This window comes from Diadema antillarum, unplaced genomic scaffold, assembly GCF_040938485.1.
Source record: "Diadema antillarum isolate AM-2024a unplaced genomic scaffold, OU_Dant_1.0 seq00001365_RagTag, whole genome shotgun sequence".
In the NCBI taxonomy this organism is placed as follows: Eukaryota; Metazoa; Echinodermata; class Echinoidea; order Diadematoida; family Diadematidae; genus Diadema; species Diadema antillarum.
In genome coordinates, this window is record NW_027272127.1 from 627,044 (window position 1) to 651,907 (window position 24,864).

General features: G+C 39.1%; 1 protein-coding gene across 1 annotated transcript in view; it reads left to right on the forward strand.

Annotated features, from left to right (window-relative positions):
- The window catches only part of LOC139708660 (zinc finger ZZ-type and EF-hand domain-containing protein 1-like), a 77,969-nt gene that overhangs the window by 22,699 nt on the left and 30,406 nt on the right, over positions 1–24,864 (forward strand). The window contains exons 16-39 of the mRNA XM_071620594.1: positions 437–492; positions 2,122–2,211; positions 3,054–3,116; positions 4,588–4,747; positions 5,768–5,869; positions 6,547–6,656; positions 7,408–7,525; positions 8,875–9,250; positions 9,919–9,989; positions 10,660–10,764; positions 11,307–11,547; positions 12,055–12,176; positions 13,042–13,164; positions 13,715–13,887; positions 14,385–14,550; positions 15,437–15,548; positions 16,460–16,605; positions 17,086–17,380; positions 17,904–17,992; positions 18,847–18,937; positions 21,210–21,283; positions 22,684–22,752; positions 23,687–23,778; positions 24,233–24,406. Coding sequence (XP_071476695.1) covers positions 437–492; positions 2,122–2,211; positions 3,054–3,116; positions 4,588–4,747; positions 5,768–5,869; positions 6,547–6,656; positions 7,408–7,525; positions 8,875–9,250; positions 9,919–9,989; positions 10,660–10,764; positions 11,307–11,547; positions 12,055–12,176; positions 13,042–13,164; positions 13,715–13,887; positions 14,385–14,550; positions 15,437–15,548; positions 16,460–16,605; positions 17,086–17,380; positions 17,904–17,992; positions 18,847–18,937; positions 21,210–21,283; positions 22,684–22,752; positions 23,687–23,778; positions 24,233–24,406 — 3,218 coding nt within the window. The remainder of the gene's footprint in view (positions 1–436; positions 493–2,121; positions 2,212–3,053; positions 3,117–4,587; positions 4,748–5,767; positions 5,870–6,546; positions 6,657–7,407; positions 7,526–8,874; positions 9,251–9,918; positions 9,990–10,659; positions 10,765–11,306; positions 11,548–12,054; positions 12,177–13,041; positions 13,165–13,714; positions 13,888–14,384; positions 14,551–15,436; positions 15,549–16,459; positions 16,606–17,085; positions 17,381–17,903; positions 17,993–18,846; positions 18,938–21,209; positions 21,284–22,683; positions 22,753–23,686; positions 23,779–24,232; positions 24,407–24,864) is intronic.

Genomic DNA, 24,864 nt, shown 5'->3' on the forward strand with positions numbered 1-24,864 from the left:
GAATGTGAAAATAGCAAGATTTCTGTGTTTATAGTGTGCCACTTAACGGACCCTGAACTAACCTATTAAGATGTACAGAACCTTTTACCAGGCTCACATTTATACACCTCACTGGAAAGAAGCATGTGTTACTGTGCACAAAGGCCAGTATTAAAAAAGGGATTGTTAATCTAGTCCGTGGATAATGCAAATGTTGATTGCGTAGATGCACGTGACACAGTGCGTGAAGACAGATAAACCTCCATTATTGAATGCAAGGCCTTGGATTGATTTAAACTGCCTGAGCAAATTCAAGCTAAAATGTTGCACTCATGTGCTGTGGCAAGGCTTTGAACCCTGGACCCACTCGTTGATGATACACTTTGCCATCCACAAGGCCACGATGCATCCTGATGCAGTAAACTTCTCATGTGCATGTTTCACTTTCCCCATCCAGGTTGCCAAGGGAGCCACTGGAGCCAAGTGTGGTCTAATCTTTGTCTACAATGATCCGTAAGTTGGTGTATTTTCTTATTTATTTTATTTTTATGCCTCCGCCAACGAAGTGGCCGGAGGCATTATGTTTTTCGGGTCGTCCGTCCGTCTGTACGTCCGTCCGTCTGTCCGTACGTAGTACGTACGTCCGGCCCATTTTGTTTTTGTCAATATCTTAAGAACCGTGTGGTGGTTTTACATCAAACTTGATATGAGGGTATATCCTGGGGGGATAATACTTTGTGTGGATTTTAGGGTCACGGGGTCATAGGTCAAAGGTCACAGGTTATTTTGTGAAAAAAAAGGTTGAAAATTCATGTTTTTCTCCATATCTCGCAAATGGTTCAAGGTATCTTCATGGAACTTAGTATATATGCTTGTTCCAACGGGCAGTGATTATCTAGGGAAGTTGGGGGTCATGGTTCAAAGGTCAGGGGGTCAAAGGTCAAGGTCAACTCCTCAAAATATCACTACTTTCCTTATATTTATGCAATGCCTGAAGGTTGTTGTTTTTTTTTTAAACTTGATGTATACATGTATTACCCAATATATATTCTGTGGGAAGTTTCTTGCCAAAAGGTCAAAGGTCAAGTGAAAGTGCTGAATTGCACTTTTTCCTCCATATCTTAAAAGTAACTCAAGGTATCATCATGAAACTTACATATTTATGCATGTTCAACCTAACAGTGATTCTCTTTGGAACTGTGAGGTCAAAGGTCAAAGGCCAGGTTTAGATAATGCTATTTTCCCATTTGATACTGAAATTATACTTTTTCTCAATACCTTGAAAATTACTCAATGCATAAACTTATAAAAGGGTCAAAAGTCAAGTAAAAATCATCAGTTCCCCAAATACCTGCACTCTGACATTTTAATCATTCATCCAGTTGAACCTACACTGTAGTTCTAGGAAAGTGAACATTCAGCACATTTGTGTCAAACCTGACATTTTAATATTTTGCCAATTGTGTGAAACTGTCATCACACATTGTCAAGACATTGTACTATAGACCTATTAGGAGAACCATGCATTATGGCGGAGGCATATCAGTCGCCGTAGCGATATATCTAGTTTTTTTTAAATCCCGGCACATCTCCCATGCCTCAACCAGAGAAAATTAGAAATATCTAGGGGGAGGAGATAAAAGCAACAACACTCCTCTTTACCAGCAGAGTCTACTTCTAGGCATTGGATTGGCACACGGAGCAGCAAATGATGTATGCAGAGTGGATTTTGACAACTGAAATGTTAGGAAGAGGAGGAAAGGGTGAAGGTGCTGGGTCCTCAGAGAAAATTTGCAAATATTAAAATACAGTGGTAAACTGACCAATTTACAGACTATAGCACTAAAGTGATTTTATTGCCCTGTTTCATGTAATGATGCCACATGTCATAGTGTTTTGGTTTTATTGCTGTATTGTCTCCTTATTAAATTATGGAAGAACAGAATATTTCTTATCAGTATCCTCCAAGTGTCTGATGAATTAAATCATATATGAATTCATATTGTAGCTTGCTGTTGTTTTACATATTTATCATATGGTTTCTGTGGAATATTTATCAAATTTTGCCCTATCAGTCAATATTTCTTATTAATTGATTATTTGATATGCATATTTGTGTATTTGTTGATTTTATAATTACAGGAAAGGCTTTGACCTTGACCGCCATATATCCATCTTTGAGAAGTACGACACTTGGTCCTCATCAGACTACAGGTTGTTCCAGGGTCTCAGGTTGGTTTCCTTTTGTCGACTTCAGTAGATCCTTGTTATGTGACAGGTCAAGACTTATTAAACTATACAACAGTATTCCCCCTTTTTTAAATTCCCTCTTGGTCAAAAGGGAAAGATTTTAACCCCACGTGACCATCTGCCCCAGACAGTTGAAGAAGTTTAGGCTTAGGGTAATGGGGGAAAAAAAATGATTTAATTCCAGTGTGATTTTTCATATAGGTGTCGAGTGATTGGTTTAGAATGTTTCTCTTCGGTCTCATATTATAGATAACTTTGGTCTTGATATTGTGATTACATGAGGTATAAAAGAGGCACCCGCACCGCGCCAAGGGGCTTAAAACTGCCACTCTGCGTAAAATGGCTACAAGCGCACTGACCATAAATGTATGCATTAGACTGTATGAAGTATGCTTGGAACTTGTACACAGTTACCACAAGCAAGCAAACTGAGGCAAAAACAGGCCAGTTTTTTTTTATAGCCTATAGGTGTGATCATTGCCCCCAACACACTTTTCCTTTTACATGCTTTGTCTATGGGAGTGCAGGGTGGTGTGGGGGGGGGGATGTGGACACTTTTTTTTAGCACGCAACAAAAAAATTGCGTCTATCGCGTTTCACAATGATAGCTACAAAATTTGGCATCGATCACTGAACTTGTGATTCCATTAGAGAGCATTTTTCCTTGATGTGAGTAGAATGTCGTAGAATTTTAGTGATGTATTGTGTACAAAATATAAACAAAAAAATAAACTATGGCTATGTGCGGGTTACCCAAATATACATCGTGCCGCACCATTCTTTTTATTTGTAGTAATAACCTCTTGTTTCTTTCGTCTTCCCAGGGCTGCTTCAATAGGTGGGAAGCCAGATAACCCAGTCGCCTACTTCAGTCTAGACAATGACTGGTAAGAAGTTGTGTTAGTGATTCATCATGATTATTACATAAAGATTGTGTCCAGTTAGCAGAGTAATTACATCACTCCAGTTCATGAAGAGCTTAGAATGTTTTGAAGTAACATGTCAAATCTTACCACTCTGTATTTGCAATCTGAAACTCAGAGCAAGAGAACAATCGCATGAACTGAATTATAGAATGATAGTCCCAGTAGGTAGGAACTTCTCCATTTGACAAAGACAAAACGAAACAAGAAAATGAAAACAGAGGACCAATATCAATTGTTCACAAAAACTCCAAAAACAAAGCAGTGTGTGCCATTTATTGTAGGCCTAAGCACATCCATGCATTCTTCTTGTTCAAAGAATTGCATTGGTTACTCGTCAGAAAAGAGATGCAGTTTGAATCACTTACATAAATGTACAAATATCTCAACAGATAAGCCCCACACCCCTCATGACTGCATGACCTCCTTATCCCCAGTCAGTCTAGTTACAATGCAAGATCTTGACAGCAACTACTTCTTTACATCCCTAGAACACACAAATCTGCTGGTGATCATCCATTTATCTCATGTGCCCCCAAATTATGAAATAATCTACCACACCATCTCCAGAAATCCTCAAAATCTGATTTGTTTTAGTCAGTGACGTTTGCTCTGTCCAGGAAACTGTGCTCCCATTGCTTTACCGTAATCTTAAAGGACAAGTTCACCTTCATAAACATAAGGATTGAGAAAATGCAACAATATTAGTAGAACACATCAGTGAAAGTTTGAGGAAAATTGGACAATCGATGCAAAAGTTATGAATTTTTTTAATTTTTGTGTTGGAACCGCTGGATGAGGAGACTACTACAGCTTGTGAGTCATACAATGCGTACAACAGTATAAAGAAATATAAAAGAAAATTCAACATATTTTCACTTTTTTCGCATAATAAAAGAGCAATTGACTTGCCTCTTTCTAAAGGCAGGGGGAATAATATTACCCATAACATTTATCGGTTACGAGTCAGGGGAATGTGTACTTTTTTCAAAAGATGGAATTTTGTGAAATTCTCTTTATATTTTCCTTATATTGTTGTATGCATGTGACATCTAAGTTATTCATACACTGCAGTAGTCTTCTCATCCAGCGGGTACTGCACAAAAACTTCAAAAATTCATAACTTTTGAACGGATTGTCTGATTTTCCTCAAACTTTCAATGATGTGTTCTACTAATATTGCTACATTCTCTCAATCCTTATGTTTATGAAGGTGAACTTGTCCTTTAATGTCAGAGTACAAATCATAGGTCAAAATACATTTCGCTCTTTGTACTAGTATTTCAATTCTTTGTAATGCACTTTGTAATATGAGATAAAAGTGCTATGTAAATGAATTATTATGTTATGTAACATTACATTATGTTGTGTTGTGTTGTGTTTTGTTGAGTTATGTTACAAATGTTAATGCACTTTCTCTCTCCTGCCATCCCAGGGATGAGGTTGAGGTCTTGTTGGACCAGTGCTTTGTGGGCCAGTATGCCCTCATCAAGTTCCTGGGTCCGCGAGGGGAATCGGCAGAGAGGATAGGGATAGTAGGAGTCCAGTTCTATGGATTCACCCGCAGCTCATCAGTACTAGATAATGTGGACATCGTAAGTCAAGTCAAAATTCATCATCATGGAAACAGCTAGTAGGGTTTGTTACCTCCGCCAAGGGAGGAGGTCATGTTTTCATTACCGTTTGTTTGTTTGTTCGTGTGCAAAATAACTCAAAAAGTTGTGAACAGATTTGGATGAAACTTGCAGGAAAGGTTGAGAATGACACAAGGAACAGATGATTAAATTTTGGTAGTGATCTGGAAATTTTATGGATTTTATGAAAGATTTTTGATATTTTGGCAGGTAGGGTCAATGAACTTGGGAGTTCAAGCTGCACATTTTTGAGGTTTTCATACGCGCACTGAAGTGCGTGCTCTAGTCTCTGCTAGGGCAAGGCGCGCCATGCAGCTGTAAGTTGATGACGTAACAAAAGGCTTCTATATTGGGAAATCGGACAATTTTCAACGTGCATACGTATGGGGGAAATCACAGATCTCTATGGAAGAACAAGATCATTGGTGGAATAACTAGGGCCTACTGCTTGGCGGAGGTCTGCGCTCTCAGAGTGCTCCTCTAGTTTTGTTTTGTTTTTCTTTTTAGTTAGCTCTGTTATATAAGAGATTCAATTTAAGCAGAGAAATGTGAATGTACACAGGAGCAGTTACGCATATTATGAGGAATATTATTAGAAATTAGTCTCATGCTTTGTTGAAGACATACCATGGACCTATTTTCTGTAGGTGATATTTTGTGGATGTCTCCCTTGGAGAGTGTGGGACCATGAATGTGTGACAACGTATTGAAGTCAATTTGTAGAATTTCCCTTCATTCCTTGCATCATGACATTTAAGAAAATTTGAAATATTAGTATTTTATATTTTGCCTGTAGAGCTTGATTGAATGATTTGCTAAAAGGAGGAAAGAATGAAGACAAATACAGGGAATAAATCGTCCTACAATGGATCCACATGAACATATAGTTATGAAAAATTATGATGGCATTGTGAAGATAACATGAAGGCATTGTGAAGATAACATGTCTTTTATGTTCAATGATGCCATCTTGACTCACAGTCCAGCGTGGCCCCTCTGCCGTATGACATCAATGCCCCCATCAGGACAGTGGTTCTGTTCACTCAGGTCATCAGCTTCATCGTACGCATCTGTCAGGATCTGGTGAGTTCTGGAAATACTGTTAACTACGCTTCCTTGCTGTGTCATCTTCTGACATTACCTACTACAGTGGACTCCTGTTATAACAAAGTCTTCGGGACCGGCAGTTCCCTTTCGTTATATCGAAATTTCGTTATAACCGAACAAATAAACAATAAAAATACATAGAGTGAATGGTGTTGCAGCCTGAATTTTTACTTTGTTGTAACCGGAATTTCGTTATATCCATGTTTGTTATAACAGGAGTGCACTGTATAATGATATGTGGACAAACATCACAACGTGTGTGTGATTAGGGTTTTTTTTTGTTGGTAATATAAAAAGAAAGAGGGGTGATTGATGAGTGTGATGGTAAGTGAACTTGCTGTGAAAGGCTGATATTATGTATGTCCTCACCAGAGTTATTCTTATAGACCAATCCAAGAATCGATTTGTGTATGACATAACTGCGGTGTCCTGTGAGCTAGCTGCAATATCTATCATGCATCCACCATCCATGTACATGCGTGGGACAAGGCAGTGAAGGCAGATTGTGCTGCCAAATCATATTGGTGTGTAGGCCCAGTATACTTTTGGTTAGAAAAATAAGAATAATGCACATCAATGTTTAAATCATTCGGTTGTCATAATCAATGAAGAGATGGTTTAATTTCTCTCTCAAAAAAATCATCTGAATATAGGAAGTGATGAAGAAACGGAAGGAGGGCAGCGTGAGTCGCATCCCGGTACCAGACATGCAACATCTCAGCCTCAACATCATCAGCCAGCTCTACAACACCATCCCACAGAAGTGAGTGCTGGTATTGGTGCTGCTAATCACTGGCACACAATTTTCATACTCGCAAGCAAGGCATATCACCCCTCACACTTCTTATTCACTGAAGTTGATCAGAAACTTAGGGCTTCATGGATTTGTGGATAAGATAGCCCCCTGACTTTGGGCAATGAATGTGGGGGTAGCAAAAATCAATGTACTTGATTTCAACAGTAATGGCACCAGCAAACTGAGATGCTTTGAGATAAGTTGTTGCTTTCTGGGTGTTGCAAAGCCCACTTTGGTTAGCAGACATTGGGTATCCAACAATGACCACTGCATCTTGAAAGAGAGAAGGGGGGGGGGGGGAACAGAAAGATAGGAAAAGATGATTAGAGCAAGCAGCATTGGAGAACATTCTACTTAATTATAATAAATTATTTATGATTATAATAATGCTGAGAATTATCCTCATGATAACAATGATAATGATGATGAAAACAGTATCAGCAGCAACAAAACCAACATCAGTATCAGCATCAACTTATCAGCATTGACATCAACCAACATCAACATCAACATCAACATCAACATCAACATCAACATCAACATCAACATCAACATCAACATCAACATCAACATCAACATCAACATCAACATCAACATCAACATCAACAGCTTTAGCATAAGCATTAAGATGTATTTGTCAATATTGGTAGGCATGGTCACCGGAAGAAGGAGTTAAAATCATAGACGTTGCCTTCTCTTTCTCTCTTTCTTGTCTCAGTGCTCCTGAATGGATCCACGCCAGAATCCTGTGCCTGGCCCTCCTTCACATCAGCCTCCCCAACCTGGCCAAGCACAGGGAAAGAGAAGCCCCTCAGTCCGGGGACCAATCCCAGGAGGTGAGTCAAGTCTTGATCCAAGAGGCTGCCGAGTCTCACTGGTTTAGTGGTAGGCTCCCTGAAACTTCTGTCTCTTCATATCCTAGCAAGTGAATACACAAAAACCATTCCGATACAGGAAGTATTTTTGCCTGTTGAGATACTGATGACATGCAAGCATTTCCGTGATTGCTGTTTGGAATGACCCTGACTATGATTTGTGAATGTTGGCAGCCCCTTGGACAGATGTGATTGTATCGTGGCAAGAATTGTTGGGTTCATCGTGGGATGACACCAGTTGCTGTTAAGACCCAAAAAGATATATCTTTGCCATTGTGACCATCAATCCTATGATTTGTGGTGCAGGCGGGAGGGGGGACCTTTCAGTATCTTTTCATGAAGCTTTTAACTCTTTATGTGCCACGTTCGCACGCCCAACTCAGTCAACGGCGTGCCAACTTCACATATTCTGCTCTAATGCACAAACTCGCCCAAACCGATCGATAAATCACGTAATGCCACAATACGATAAAAGCGTTTCTCGCAATTCAATTTCTGTGACATGTACAAATAGCTTGCATTTTATGCAATGATTGACTATCAAGTGGTGTTCCCTATTGGATTTGCGAGTAAATTCTAAGTTTCTGTTATTATTTTGCATGCAAAAGTTATGCCTCTACAATAATGTAGCTACTGGTCATTTAAAAGAAATACAATCATAGATTTGCCATGCAATTTGCATCAAAGCAAAGCTTGGCATTTTCTCTAAATCTTTGTACATTACATGTCCAGGGTAATAAAATCTATAAAAGTTATATTGATTTTAAAAACAGAATGTTTTCTCATAGCATGGTTGCGTTGCTGTCTCAGTATAATGTGGCACACAGGGGGTTTACACCATGGCACATAAAGAGTTAACAATGATGTGACTGTGCCAATTGTCAGAAAGAGTTTCGCAGTTTGCACGGTCTGGTTGAAATTGCATTGGATCCATGCTTTGTCTTTCTGCGGTCTAGTGAATGTCAAAACTGCCAAATCTCCCAGAATGTCGCAGGAGGCTTCCTGAAAATATTCAATATCTCTTCATGTTTGTACAGGAGAGTATAAAGCTTCCCCCTGATTTTGGAATTATCAAAATGCATGTAAAACATGAGAATCTCTCTTGATTGTTCTTTGGAATTTCCATGATTTTGATGTGAGAATTTTAGCAGCCCTAGTATGTGTTTTCTCATGTCCCTTCCACTGAGTAGCAGGATGTCACCATGTAGATTACTTGCGTGAATTTCTTACGGTATACATTGTACCTTCATCTGGACAAGATTTCAGTTTGCTAGGTATAACTGTTGGAGAAGTCTTCCTTGACGTTTCAGGATCATGCCAAGCTTGAAAAGGTAAAGCAGGAGACACAACTTCAGGTGACGGTGACCCAAGCAGACGATCTCCCCAGTCTGCAGGCTGAAACAACGATTGGCCCGCAGCAACCTGAGACCTCCCGCGAGCATAGTGACAAAGTGATGGCGGCAGCGGGGTCTGCAACCCCGGTGAGTGATGCCGCATCGGCATCATCGGCATCACGAGAAAGCGCTCTGCCGGCGGACGAGGCCGACTCTCCGGCAGTCAGGGAGCACCGACAAGCGAGGGAGCTGTTCAACCACTTGTGCAAACTGGCCAGCGACGACGTGGGGGAGAGTCAAGACGATCCTAAGGTGCTGCTCAAAATAGCCGCGCAAACATGCATCTTGGATGGTAGGTTGACATTCAAATTACAGTCAAGATTTCTTTTAACACCACATTTGAAGTCCTATTTTTATTTCCTTGTTAAACCTTATATCTTACTGCCCTAAACAGTTGTGATACATTAATAAGTGTGTATTTATGTATTGCTGATGATGATTAATGTTTTTGTTTATGTTCATTCCACATATGACAGTGTTAAGCAAGGAAAGCTATTTTTTCTTGAAGGGAATTTTGTAAAATTAATCGTTTTGGTCATGTAGGAGCAAGGGTGCAGTACTGTCTAATGTGGAAAAACTGATATGCTTCATGAGAGTCTCAAAATATTTTCAGTGTAGGTAGCAACACAACCTTGTTGTGTCAGTATGTTAGATCATAATTTGACTCTGAATAAAAAAGTAGGAACTTTTGTTAAGAAATTTTGACATTTTTATTTTTTGACAGTCATTTTATGTTGTTCAAATCTGCAGCCGTAGCAAATCTGGGGAAGCTACCAAAAAAAAAAAAAAAAAAATCCACTCTTCGATATTCTGTAGAATTACATGCATGTAAATCAGATTATGCTAAAACTTAGATATTATCATCTTTCCATCTTTTTGCACATTTGATAGAGTGCTTTAATACTCATGACAGTGCTAGTTTTGTTGAATTGAGTTTTCTTTTATTCCCCTCACTTTAAGGTGCTGCTGTGTTCTTCCCTGGAAAAGAAACAAGAAGAGAAGAACTCTTCAACATGATGAACTCAATGGTTGTAAGTAGAATAAGCTCATATGTGACTGAATTATCAAATTTCAGTTTGTCATGAATAGTGTACGTTGTGCTATTTTCTGTGCTATCTCATACCTGTTCAGACCAAGTTTACTTGCTCACATTATCTGTTTAAAATTCAGTGATTCAACAAGAAGCATTCTGCACATCATCAGGAATTTGTGTAGGAGAATGTCCAAAGTAAAAGTCTCCATGTGCCTTTGAGACCATGAAATCAAACTGAAATCTTTCAAGGATGCCAAACAGAATCACCTTATTGGCTTACACTGTATTTCTTTCCTAACTTTATCCATGTCACTTGCACATGCATCATCATTTCTAGGGTAGTATAGTTCAGACAAGAGTCTTGTGAAGCACTGATCTTGAACTATCAAGTAACACCTAGTTCAATGAGTTTGGTATGAGGAAGGTATCCTATAATGTTAATATTCATCAGTTTTGATCAGTTATTCTGTGGACGCTCATCAGTCAAAAATTTTTGATTGGAGAACTTCACTGGTTACTCCTGTTGACAGTTGCTCAGTCTGAAAAGGTGTAGTACATTGTACATTGTAGTCTATGAGTTGTTGCTGTAGCAGCACATTTAATCTGTTCATTCTGCCTCTCGTTGTTTGTTCACTTGTGGACCTTTCTTTTCATTGTTGACCGTGCAGACAGGAGAGGACACAGCAGTTGGTCTCGTGTTCCAGTCTCTTTGTCGTTTCTTCAGTACTGTCGACCCAAGCGGTCTGCTGGAACTGCCTTCAAACTCTCAGGAGGTAAGTCTAAGTGGTCTCTGTAGGAATTTGGTTGATATGATGTTCTCATCTATTTGAGATTGACACAGAAGTCTGCCTTACACTTATGATAAGATCAATTTTAATTGTGCCTGTATGGTATATGTGATACGTAGAATTAGCCTTTTGTGAGGTACAGTAAATGGAATGAAAATGTCAAATTGTGGACAGCACTGTAGCCTACTGTAATTGATGTTATAACTTTTCATTATCATGTGTCATCATTATCATTTTCATAGACATATTTATAATTTTCATGGACATCATTATCATTATATTTGTCATCACCTTCAGTTTTATTATCATTGATCAACTCCAGTGACATTACCATGGTTATCACCATTATCCGTTATTATTGTTTTCATCAACATGGTCACGCTCACCACCATCAGGATTGTTATTTAGTTGTGGTACACTGTACATCATCACCATGATGACTATTTATTACTTGGTACCTGTTCGATATCTCATTCTAGTTTTGTTTTTATTTTTTATTTTTTTATTTTTTTTTCTGTTTTTGTCAGGAGTTCAACGCCGGCTCCGTGCTGATGGTCTTCGACACCCTGCTGTCAGTCTCCTACAAGGAGTTCGCCGAGCTGGTGGATGAGGACGGACCAGAGAGTGCTGCACCCTCCGGCCCCTCCCACGTCTGCAGCCTGCTGGGGGCCCTGCAGACCAGCCTCCTGGGTTGGGCCAAGCACTGTCTCACCGACTGCAAGGGAGACGCCAAGCTCAAGGCCATGGCCGGAGACGTCCTAAGGGACTGTGAGTTTGGAGAACTCTTCTGGTTGTTGGGAAGGGAATGGGGAATGTTATGACTGGTCTGTTCAGGTTATAGACTAAGAATAAGGGAAGGGCATAAATAGGAGAAGAAGTTTGAAGGAAAAGAAAGATCATTACTTTTACCAGTACTGTGCTTCGTTTATCATTTGGCATATGAGTTTAAATCAAAGTTTCTTTGCCACGTGGCACAATTGTCCCCAAAGCAAATATTAATGGACGGGGATTTCTAATCTTTGTCATACCTATTGATTCATATTAGCATTGTTTAACATTAAAGCATTTCTTTTTTTTGGGGGGGGGGGGAGGATTAAAGGGTGGTTAAGTTTTATTGTTTATACCAACTTTTTAGTTTGCTTCATTTAGAAAACAAAAAGAATCTCTATCTGGTTATTGGTAACAATGTTATTAACATTTTATGTGACTATTTGTTCTGTGAAATCAGCCAGTCCTCAACGGGTTAATGTCCACATTCGATTGATTTTTGTACAGATTGCGGCATGCAGTGCTCCTGGGCTCGCAATGCCCTGTGCCTTCTTCAGAACCAGAGAGGGGCGAGTGGTAGAATCAAGGACCTCACGCACACCTTCATTGCTACTTCCTTCAGGCAGCTGGTAAGCACAACTCACTCTGCCGAGACTGTTGTTGGCAGCAAACCTTCCAAAGAGATGGAGAGTATCACCCTTGCCTCTGCGCACTGAATAATTTGAGAGGTCAAAGAGAGTGAATGGAGAATCAATAGAGGAAGATGTCATATCTTTGGTCATTTCGTTGAGAAATATAAGCATAAAAGTTCGACATTGGTTTTTTTCATGGTTTCATCATTAATGCTATTTATTATAGATATATGACACTGAAGATTCTTAATCCACAGTACCAGTGAGTGTACCTATATCTCATTTGTTCTAAAGATACTTTCCCTTTGTGTACGATTGTGACTTTGGACACTTCCTCTAGTGCTATTTGTTTATTTTTTATGAAGTTGACTTAAAGGTCCAGCCATGTTGGAAATTATCCACTACTCTTGTAGTAGCATGTTATGTACCCGGTATTTCTTGCAGTGCCCCATGGTAGACTAGTAAGATTTAGATCGTTCATTTTCTCAGATTTCAACCACTCAGACATTGGCTAGTGAGGTGGTGATTATTCAAATGTCAAAAAAGGCCATTTTGCCAATGCATGATTTCTGTGTGCCTCTCCGTCCAAAGTTGTTCATGGCAACTGGAACACTTCCCCCAGGTTTGCTCAGCGACTGAAGAAATGCCTACTGGGTAACAGTTATCAAAAATGCATTAAAGTAGCAATGGATGTCTTGAATTGGTTGCTACTAGGTCGTTATTAGGACACCAAAAGGTTATAAAAAAATAGCACTAAATATGAATGCTTCAAGGAAGTGCCAGTGGCCCATTCAAGTGATAAAAAGATATCAGTTCAATGAAGATGTGACCCAAGGAAACAATTTGATGGCTACTTTCACAGGTTCTGTGCATCACCCTCCTGGCTGACATGGACCTCCCCTACTTGCATCTGGCCCAGAGACTGCTGAGCGTTGCCGTGGCGATTAGGGAACTCCAGATCAAGCTCAACATCCGCTTTTCAAAGGTTGGCTATCGTACCTTATTTTGAAAATATAGCTTTGTGAATAACTGTTAAAGTCTGTCTATATGTATGTATGTATGTATGTATATGTATGTAGGATGGTATGTATGTATGTATGTATGTATGTATGTGTGTGTGTGTGTGTCTGTGTCTGTCTCTCCCTCTGTAAAGCAGGAGGATTACTTGTTACTTACAAGAAACTTTAAAACAATGTGCCAGTCTCATCAAGATATTTCTTGCAATGACCTTTTGGGAGCATTGGAATTTACAATGGTGTGTTGATTATTATTACCTCCAACAAGGAAGGAGAGAGTAAATGTGATCATCAGTGCTGATTTGTCTGTTTGCAAAGAACTCAAAAGTGGTGAATGGATGTGAAAGAAACTTGCAGGAAAAGTTGATAATGACACAAAGAACAGATGATTTAATTTTGGTAGTGATCCAGGAATTTTTATAGATTTTTGAAGGATTTTTTTTTCAATGAGCTGCTTGGCAGAGGTCTGCACTTTACAAGTGCTTTTCCTTCACTATTGTTTATTTTTCACCCATCCAGGAGGGAACCCCAGTCCAAGGGAGTGCCAAGGAGGAGGTGGTAGTCCTCCGTCGGTGGCACGTGGAGTCAGCTCACAACTATGACAACAATCAACATGTGACCCAGATATTCACCTGCCCTGGAGCAGACCTCTTTGAAGTGACCTTTGACCCCAAGTGTGAAACAGAAAGAAGGTATGGGTATTCAATTTTTTTTTCTTTCTTAATATTATCAATTTGAAGTGGGGAGGAAAACTGATAGATGTTTTCCTGGTTTTGACTCGCAGATGAAAGAATGTATTAAGAGCAATATTAAATGAATCAAAATACTTGACTGTTCTCTAACTACTTTTTTTTCTTTACTTACTATGTCTGCCCACATCATGACCATACACAACAAAAGAGTTGTTTCAAATGTCACTGAAAGCTGTCTTTGGGGTACAGTAACGGCTGCTATGCATCATTGATTTTGACATGTCCTGTTCTTGTATGAGGCACAAAATACTGGGAAAACCCCCCAAAACATTGCTTGAGATACAGTATACTGTAGTTCATTGTAAGCTAACTATGAGTCCTAACATCAATGACAAGCACCGTGTAGACATAACTGGTAGTTAGGAACTACTATACCTATCATAGATAAAGCATGACCGTGTGAACATGCCTGTCTTTTTTTTTATCATCTCGTGCAGGTATGACTACCTAGAGTTCACCGACTCCAAGGGAGTCAAGACGCGGTACGATCAGAAAGTTGGCAGCGAAAAGTGGCCGACCAACGTCACCTTCAACAGCGGGCATCGTCTCCAGTTCCTCTTCCACTCCGACAGCAGCAACAATTTCTGGGGCTACAGCTTCTCAGTGAGTTGTGATCATTTTGTTGTGTTGTGTTTTCATTTTCTCAGAACACATTTGTCACGGTGCTTTATATGATGTAGTGTGTTCAGGCCTGGAAAAGCACAAGTCTGAACTCCTCCCTTTTTTCAATGATTATATGATTCTTTGTATCTTTTAACCCATTGAGGATGATTTGATTTTGCTACAACACGCACTTCCCATAGACACCTGCCCGAGTATACTCGGAACATGTCCTCAACAGGTTAAGGCGAGGAGTGTAGCTGGTGTCATTCAATTTGACAAGATTCAGACTGGGTGCAAAGCACAAATGAAAGATTCTGCATTCCTTAGAGTAATTCGATCAGACATATATTGTCACCACCACAGCTCTTGCGTCTTATTCATGCAGTGCATACCCTATAATATTGCACACTGCTTCCCGACTTAATGTGTTTCTAGATGCATCACAACTAATCACTCTGTTCTCAGCATTGTACAGATACACAAACATTCGTTCCATCGATTGTGCGAAAAGTATCATTGTTGTATCAGACGGTATCATATACCATTTCTTGATGTGAAAATGTCCTCCTATAAGGGAAACATAAAAAAGGATCCATAATCACATGATCATGTTAGCTCTACTGTATTTCTGATTGCAGTATGACTCACCCTAATGATATCATGTTATGGTATGCTCCAATATTGTAACATGCGTGATATCATTTTTTTCATCAACATTGTCTGTTTTCAATGAATATCAAACATAATGATTAAAAGAAATGAAATGCTATCAATCTGTGCAAAAGACACTATCATCGTTTGTTTCATCTTTTTAATGATGAGCTCATCCCCAGTCCCGTCTCTGCTAATGGTCGTTGATGGCTGCACCTGTTTCTTGCCCCTGTAGGTGGTGGCCAAGGGAAAACCGGATGTATCCCTGCCCTGGCTCTTTGACCTCCAGCTAGGCCTAGCCAAGCTGATCGGGACTCTCGGCTCCCAGGTCCTGTCGCTGAAATCTGGTAAGGTCTTACCCGCCACTTGCATCGTAGTCTCACCGAGGCTTTTAGTGACCTTGTACTCCATGACCTTTGACCCCTCCAACTCTTTGAACCTCTGAAATAAGAGTTCAAGGTTCTAGTTGAATTTCAAGTGGGCAGAGTGTGTTCACCCGTTGAGGACGGTTTGATTTTGCTACAACACGCATTTCCCATAGACACCTGCCCGAGTGTATTCGAAACTCATCCAGTCCAGACTCAACAGTCCAGTTTGGGATGGGCTTATTTGTGGATTGCAGTGTTACATTGCAAACTCAGCTGAGACCCCGACACAGTGTAGATTTGGAATTAGTTACTATGTACTCGATATTTACCTTGCTCTCACTGTCCATGATATAGAATACCATTCCAGTCAGATTGTTTACTCAGACATAAATCAATGTTTTGATTGATTATAGGTTAGATATCATGCTGACTGTGTGTTCCTTACATTTTGCTGCCTTTCAATTTGAGGATGAATTGAATTTCATATCAATGATGTAATTGACTCTCAACTTGATCATAAACTGAATTTAGAATTCATAAATAGCCAAGCCCTAAAATGGACTCGACTTTCATTTGAAATCAGTTGTGGATGTTGAGGTACTCATTATTTGAGTTGTAACAGGTTTTGATATTACAATGACTTGAATCTAGGGATAACCTTCAACCATGATATGAAATGGATCTCATGATTGGGTTGTCATTGTTTAATAGTTAATTATTATTATTGTTATTATTATTGTTATTATTATTATTATTGTTATTATTATTATTATTATTATTATTATTATTATTATTATTATTATTATTATTATTATTATTATTATTATTATTATTATTATTATTATTATTATTATTATTAATTTTTATTTTGTGTTGTTTTGGTTTGACAGAGAGACAGATGTGTGAGGAGTTTTGGGAGAGTGAAGAGGAGAAGCACCAGGCACTGGAGGCCCTCTCCTCCCAAAACTTCTTCCAGACCCTCTTCCGTGGTGGCCACTGTGTGGGAAAGCCCCTTCGGTCACTCTCAGGGACTAAGGTGAGTTTGTCTTTTTGACCTTTGGACCCTTTTCCACTTTTCTTGAAGGCGGTGTGTACTCTGAAATTGTGTTGATAGTGGTTTTTTTTTTTTTTTTTTTTGCTTTGACACTTACCTAGCATAATTAGTATTACTATTCATTCATTGAACGTCTTTTTAGATCTGTATAGAGTTGTTTCAAAGTGAATGACAAGATCATGTCTTTTGAATCACTACCTCAATCTGATATCATTGCCCTGTTGGATGCTAAAATGTACAGTTTATGCGAACATTTTGAGAATGTGTGTATATGTATGTGTGTGAGAAGAGAGTAAGAGATAGATTAATAGAGAGATGAAAACACGAATACATGCATTGCATTTGTGAGAAGAGAGCGAGAGATGGATTGATTTGTAGACAGATGATGAGATGGAGGAAGGGAATATGACAAGACTAGCACTACTGTATGAACTTGTATTTCTCCCTCACGATCTTTGACAGAGTCTGGTTCCTGTTGGAAGCAAAGTGCATGCATTCTTGCAGCGCGTCGCTGAGGGTTCGCAGGTAGAGGAGAATGGTGGAGCGAAGGATACCTCCGGGGGCAACCGAGACCAGGAGGAGGAGGACGACGAGGACGTGGCCCTGAGGGAGACAGCGCGCCTGTTTGTAGAGGAGTGCCGCAGCAAGGGCCAGACCCCCAGCATGGGTGGACCGGTCATCACCCGGGCGGTCCAGGCTGTCTTCGGTGCCCTGCTCTGGCACTCTCATTCCCTCAGGGAGTTCATTGACTCCCACGGTGAGCATTATATCACCATCAAAGCTTTACATTTGCTTGCTATTTTCATTCCATTCATTCACCATCCAAGGGAGGAAAAGATACACACAGACATATTTGCAAACAAATGTGTATTTGCAAACAAACATACATGTATTAATCACAGAGATATAAACAATAGTGAAGTTTTGATAGCCCCACTGAGATGTGTCATATGTATTTTTTTGTGTGTGAAAAGACAGAGAGGTGCAAGTATGAATGTGGTTGCACAATAAGCCCTTCTGTTGATGCTCCCTTGTCTTAAAATCATGTAGTTGACTTTAGAGAAGCAATTATCATCTAGGAGACAAGCTGAATAAAGAGCAAAAGACAGAAAGAATATCTGTGCTAAATGTAGCTCTGAGAGCACACTTTTCTTATCGTACTGTTCATGGTATGGAGCGATGAAAGCATGCATCATTTATTGTATGCATTGAGAATCAAGAGAGCCAATATTCTGTTTTATCTATATTCTATCTGTATTTTTATTTATTTATTTTTACAGTTGGTGGTGAGGACAATATTAAACCCATCCCAGTAACCGATGAGATACTGTATGCGTTCCGCACGGCTGAGGGACTGCGTCCTTTTCTGGTAAGACTCTCTCTCTTTCTCCCATCGCATGTGTTTTGTCCAGATGTTTGTCTTGAAGGGATTTCTACTTTTATTTTCACATGGTCCTCCTCGATTGGGTCATGTGGGACAGCAGATAACGGTGAAAATTTCAGCAATATTGAACTGAAGAAATGATTTATACTCATTAAGTTTTATAGGTTCCCTGGTACATACAACTGTGTCAAGCATTGATATGCCTCATCTCAAGACCTTTCTCTTTTGTTTTGTCTTTTCAGATCTTATTTTTTTTCTGACATTTCCCCTCTCTACTTGTGTGATAGTGACTACCAAGAGAGGTGATTTTTTTTTTCAGAATGTGAAAGTGGAAGTCCCAAAGTGTAAACCACATACATTTGTATGCTTGCTAAGAATTGTCCTGTACTAGGATTGTATGATGTTTTCGAATTTGATTATTCAGATATTTTGCAATGATTATTTTACTAGATCGATATACTGTAAAACATGATATATTCGCGGCATGAATTTTTCGCGAATTGGAGCCGACGGCCTTTTTGGCGGCATGAAATTTTCGCAAACTGCCACTGGCATTCAATGCATATAGTGTAGACAAGAACTTTCGCGTGCATTTTAATTTCGCGAATCTTGGCGCTCGCGAAATTCGCGAAATTAAAATGCACGCGAAAATTCCTCGTTTTACAGTACTTCATATATATGTCATTATCTCACTTTTGATGTGCAGTGTATCATGATTTGTGTACTGCAATCATGTCTCCAATGCAGAAACAAAATCATTCACAAAAAAGTACTATCTATTAATCACAATGTTCTATCTATTCAAGTGATAATTTCCTGTCTTTGTTTTCCTCCCCAAGGCCAATTTACGACAGTTGTATGTCTGTGAGGAGGAGAAGAAGAAAGCTTCCTCCCCCACCCCCAGCAGCAATTTTAACCCGGATCATCCAGGTAAGAGAGAGAGACTTAAAAGATATAAACCTCCAAAGCAGGGATAGAGGGATATGCGTCAAGAAATATTTGTCGTAAATAGAGATAGAATGAGATGCCCCAAGTTATATATGTCCAAAACAGGGATAGTGAGAGATGTCCCAAGATATATGTACCCCCAGAGTTGGGATAGAGAGAGATGTCTCAAGAAATATAGCTTCAAAACAGGGATAGCAGATGCCCCTAGTTATATATTTCTAAATCAGGGATAGAGGAAGATGCCCAAATATATATATCTCCAAAACAGAGAGAGGGAAAGATGCCCCAATATATATTCCTTCAGAACAGGGATGGACAGAGATACCTCAAAAATATACCTCGATAGCTGGGATAGTGTGAAATACTCCAAGATTAATACCTCGTAAATGGCAATAGTGAGAGATACTCCAAGATTAATACCTCCAAAATGCAATTAGAGATGCCCCAAGTTCTTAATCTCCAAAATAGGTGAGTTGTATTAAGAGATGCGCCAAGATATATATTCCAAGGGCAGGAACAGAGAGAGGTGCATCAAGAAATATACCTCCAAGACAGGGATAGAAAGAGATACCTGTAGTTATTTACCTTAAAAACAGGGACAAGGGAGAGAAATGCCCCAATACTTTCAGAGTAGGACTACAGAGAGAGAGATGCTTCTAGAAATATGCCTTCATTACAGGGATACATTGTAGATCTTGTATGTTCCTGCTGATATATTTTGCTAGAAATCATATTTTCGTGGATTGTGCTTTATTTCTTTGTTATATCGTGATTGATAAAAACACAGCAGAAAATAAACTTTTAAGTAATTGGATGTACATGTATAAAGATAGAATAAAATGCAAACATGAAAACAGGTCTTCACTAAGTGTGAAGAACAAAATTGAGAATTTGAAGTAAGGCTCAAAAGTTCATTTTATTGATCATGCAAAGTAGATTGTGGTAATGTATGTGTGTTTGCGTAAACTATAATGTCAGAGCAAATTTCAGATGTATGATGTGTGCAGCTATGTACATGAGTAGATTATGTGACCGTGCACCACAAAACAAACAAAAAGTGGCACCCCTTGACTTCACGTGACAACTCAAGAAAGGTGAAATGGGTCAACCAAGTCAATTTTGAGTTTTCCATATTTTCTGAAAGAGCTATTCTTCTTCTACATTATTCTTGAGTTTGGGATCATGAAATGAATGGGAAAGTGCATTTTTTTCAGTAGTCTTTCTACAACCCTTTTTTGAAGAGTAGTGAGATCAGGTATGTCTAAGAGGCCCCTTTTCATTTCTTGATAACCCTTTGCAAACTCTTCACTTTCAAGTCTGATAACTTTTGAAAGGATAACACTACTGCTTTGAGAGGTGGTATTAATCACGGACAGAATGTTTCAATAGAGCATGCTCAATTTCAATTTAATCTGATAATCCCTTCATTGTTGTTGCTCCAGTGGTTTACATCCTGTTTTATGTCCCATTCATCGCAATAGCTAGCACGGTTTGGTAAAGATTAAACGCTTGAATAGACAGATAGACCCTGTACTTCAGAGCCTCTTTTCTCGATTCGCACTTTCCAAAGTGAGCGCTTTCTTTCCAATATTTAGATATGTTAGGAGTGTCCATTTGAATTGAGTTATACACCATTTTAAAGCTTAGAGTCTGCCCTTTTAGAATCTGTCCTTAACTAAAAATCCATGTCTGGCGACTTTTTGTTTGTTTTGTGGTGCAGGGTCACATATATATATCAAAGATTGTAGATGAACAGCAGTTGATTATCATCCAGACACAGTTAAGTTTGAGAACCTTTCTAAAAACGTCAACTGCCTTTAGTTCGTCAGTTGATGATTCATAGCATATATTGATAAATAATAAGAAGGTTCTGCTTGCCCTCTGGCAAAGAGTATGATGCAGATACGATGGCATGTTTCATCTCATTCCCCTGTTGGGAAACTGGCGTGATTCACACCGACCCCACACAGCCAACAAAAGTCAGTAAGAGGGAATCAGCCAGCCGCATCCAGCGGTAGGAAGAAGAAATGAAGGAATTGGGGAGGAGGAGGAGGAGGAGGAGGAGGAGATGTTGAAGAAGATTTGCATATGGTAGACAGGTTGGAGAAGTTGATACACACAAAATCTCAAACATTCTAGGAGCATCTACCATTGTTTTACTTGAGGTTTTGCAACCAAGTTGAGAGGCAGTGACCCTTGTGAATATTTATTTGAATCTATTGTTTTATTCCTTCTCTTTCTTTTCTTGTGACAGTCAATGTGTGCAGAGAAAAGGCTCTCTTTCTCCTCCAGTTTCCACCTCTGACCAGACGCGAGCAAAAATCCAAGGTACGAACCTCACTCATTAATGAGCTGTTGTGGTTCAGTGGATGAGGAAATGAACCATCAGTCTTGAGGTTTGTGGTTCAAGTCCCCTCTCTGGCTGTGGTGATCTGAGCCCCTCGTCCCCATTGCCTTGTCCTTCAGAGGCATTTGAAAGCTGTTGGTTCTGTGGTTGCTTGCTTTCAAGCATTCACCTACCTCCTTAAAGGACAAGTTCACCTTCATATACAATTGTGTACTGTCATGTGGATTGAGTGAGAGCAACAATATTAGTAGAACACATCAGTGAAAGTTTGGGGAAAATCCTACAATCCGTTCAAAAGTTATGAATTTTTAAAGTATCTGTGCAATCACTGCTGGAGAAGAAGACTACTACAGTGCATGATGTCTCATGCGTACAACAATATAAGGAAAATAAAAAGAGAATTTCACAAAACTTGACTTTTTGAATAAAGTGCACATTTCTTCGACATGTTACTGACTTATGTTAGGGGTAATATTATTTCCCCTGACTTCTGAAAGAGAGAAGTCGAGTGTTCTTTTATTATGTGAGAAAAGTGAGAATATCTTGAATTTTCTTTATACTTTCTTTATATAGTTATACTCATATGACATCACAAGCTATAGTAGTCTTCTCATCCAGCCGTGACTGAGCAGAAACTTCAGAAATTCATAACTTTTGAACGGATTGTCCGATTTTCCTCAAACTCTCATTGATGTGTTCTACTAATATTGCTGCATTCACTCAACCCACATGTCTATGAAGGTGAACTTGTCCTTTAACTGCCACAAAAAGCAAATTCTATTACAAGATACAACTTTAGTACCTTTTCCGTATATGCAGGCAATGATCACGTGTGCAGTGTGCAGTCACATTCAGTAAGTTTCCAGCACTCAAAACTTAAGTTATTGCATAAGAACAGCAGTGAAAGTAGTTTTAATGGAAAGAGATGTGTTCTTTTTTGTGTACAATTTGATCAAATTTTATGGTGCTGTGCTCCATGACTTTGTAAAGATGAGCTTTTGAGATGATTTCAGTACATTTCCTGTTTTGTGGATATAAGCAGATATATTTTTCTCTATATGCCAATTTGCAATTCACAAACTCCTCCTAGGTGCTCAAAATGTAATGAGGAATTATCAAGATTTCAATGTGAGAATACAACATAAAGAAGGAAAAAAAAAAACGTGAGAGAATAATGGTTTATGCCGATATAAAGTCCCATGTTCAATATATGTTTATTGTAAAAAAACGATCTGCGTTAATTTCACTTGAATATGCAGAAGTCACACTGTACTCTAATTTTTTTATATTTTTTTTTATGTACGCAAATGTCATATTGTAATGTATACTTTTGTTGGAAATTAAATAAAATGAAATGAAATGAAATTTTTCATTTGAATAGCCAAACAAAGGCCTGGTGCTGAGGAGCCTGTCCACAGCTAGCGTCACCACGGACCACGAGGGCTTTCCGGTGAGAATTTGTCTTTAGTCCTGTGTCCAGTCCGTTTGCCGTCATTCATTGATGTCTTTTCAGGCACGACCAGAATGGTCTGCCATGTGGAGAAGCCACAACAGTACAGTGATTGTGCTTAAAGGGATCGTATAGTTTTGGTTGAGACCTAATTTCAGGTTTCCAAAAAATTTTTGGTGAGATAATGAGAAACTCTTTACGAAATAAGAAAGAACATGTAATTCCAAGAGGAATTCAACTTTTATTTGATAAAAATTGGCTTTGAAATGGCTGAGATATCCAAAACATAGCAATCCTAATAAAAGGTGGGACCCACCTTTCATTACGATCGCTTTGATATCCTTCCTTTTTTGATGTCTCAGCCATTCCAAAACCGATTTTCATCAAATTAACTTTGAATTTCTCTGAGAATGGTATGTCCTATACTATTTCATAAGTGGTTTCTTGGTATCTCGCAAAAAGTTGAAAGCCCAATCCTCATCTCCACCAGTACTATACCATCACTTAACAGTGTCTCTCTGTCAAATTGGCTCAAAGTCTGGACGGCTGGTTTGGATAGTTACTGACCAGCAGAGACGTTGATCAATATGACAAGTTAATCAGGCTAGAAATAATCAGGCTTAAAATACATATTGGTCTTTTTTAGGAATGGTGTTGTGTACCCTCTTGCAAAATTATGGCCAATAGTGCAAGATAATAATTATGTTTTCATCCCAACCTGCTACATGTACTAGTACTTGATTTGGGATGCATCTCGTTCATTATTGAAAACACAAAAGCAAAAAAGCGGTAGAAATGTTGTTTTATTTTACATTTTGGTTAGCAAGGAAGAGTGGAATGAAATGAAAGGAGGTAGCTGTTGGTTCGAGGTGACTTTGAGCACTTTTAGAGAGTATGATTCTTATACCAGATGTCCATATCTTGTTGAAAGCAGGGCCCTGTTGAAGAGGAGACTGTTCTCAGCAACTACCCAGAGTTCAAGCTGGTGCTAGACTTCATCAAGAACCCCCATCTTGACCATAAAAGGTAAGTTCATGCATTTTGTCAACTTAGAATGTAACGTCAGTGGGATGACATGACCTCATGTCTCAACCAGCATATAGTCAAAAACCTTACTCGATGTAAAATATCAAACATGCTGATTTGAGTTTTAAAACATTGCAATTATTAATGTATTCCAAAACAATTTTTTTTTACTTTATTTGACGTCAACGCTGATGTTAATTTGCGAAAGAGTTTCTGAAATTAAAAAGTTGTTTGCCTCTCCTGAAAATTCATGATCTTTTAGGTATGAGGTCTTGTTACCCTAGGGACAGTACATGTATATGTGTGGCTTTTTTTCCCATCAAGAATCACTACCTTTCTAGATATGTTTATGCACAACATTGAGGATGCTTTCCAGGGGCTGTCCTTTAGATTATTAAAACCTCTGCTCTGTCATTCCATAATCTTTCTTTCTTGGTTTATGTCTTACCTCCAGGGTGCAAGCTATTCTCCAGACCAGGGTTCAGAGTGCCCGCAGGGTGTCCGAGGTCTACCAACTCGCCAGCGACTTCCTGACGGCACACAACCACCCAAACATCTTCCACGTCCTCTGCGTCCTCTTCCTCAAGGACATGCTGCTCCAGCGCCAAGTCGGCGGGGCGCCCCCAACGTGAGTTTTAAGTCCCGAGGCTGCATGCAGCTATGCCTTGCACACAGGTAGACTTTAGGGGCATCCGGTCCAAAAGTGTGATATTTTGACAAGCACTTGCATCCATACAAGCCGTATCTTGTGGTGCTAGTTTTTATCCTTACATAGGTACATGTACAACTGTGTTGTGATCATATATACATAATGTACATACCATAATGACACAGAGGGAGATTACTGTGTGTTCTGTTTTGATATTTTGATCAGGACTAAAACCTTGTGGTAATATAATGCACTGATGGAAAGGTATTTGCCACAATTGTATGTTTACCATTAATGAGTGAATAACAGGATTAATGAAAGGAAAGCTGAGATGAATGAATAAATGAACTAGTAGATGACTGTCTTAATTGGCTTGTTGATGAATATGCAAAAGTAGTATATTGTCATAACATTAAGATGACCTGAAGATGGTTGAT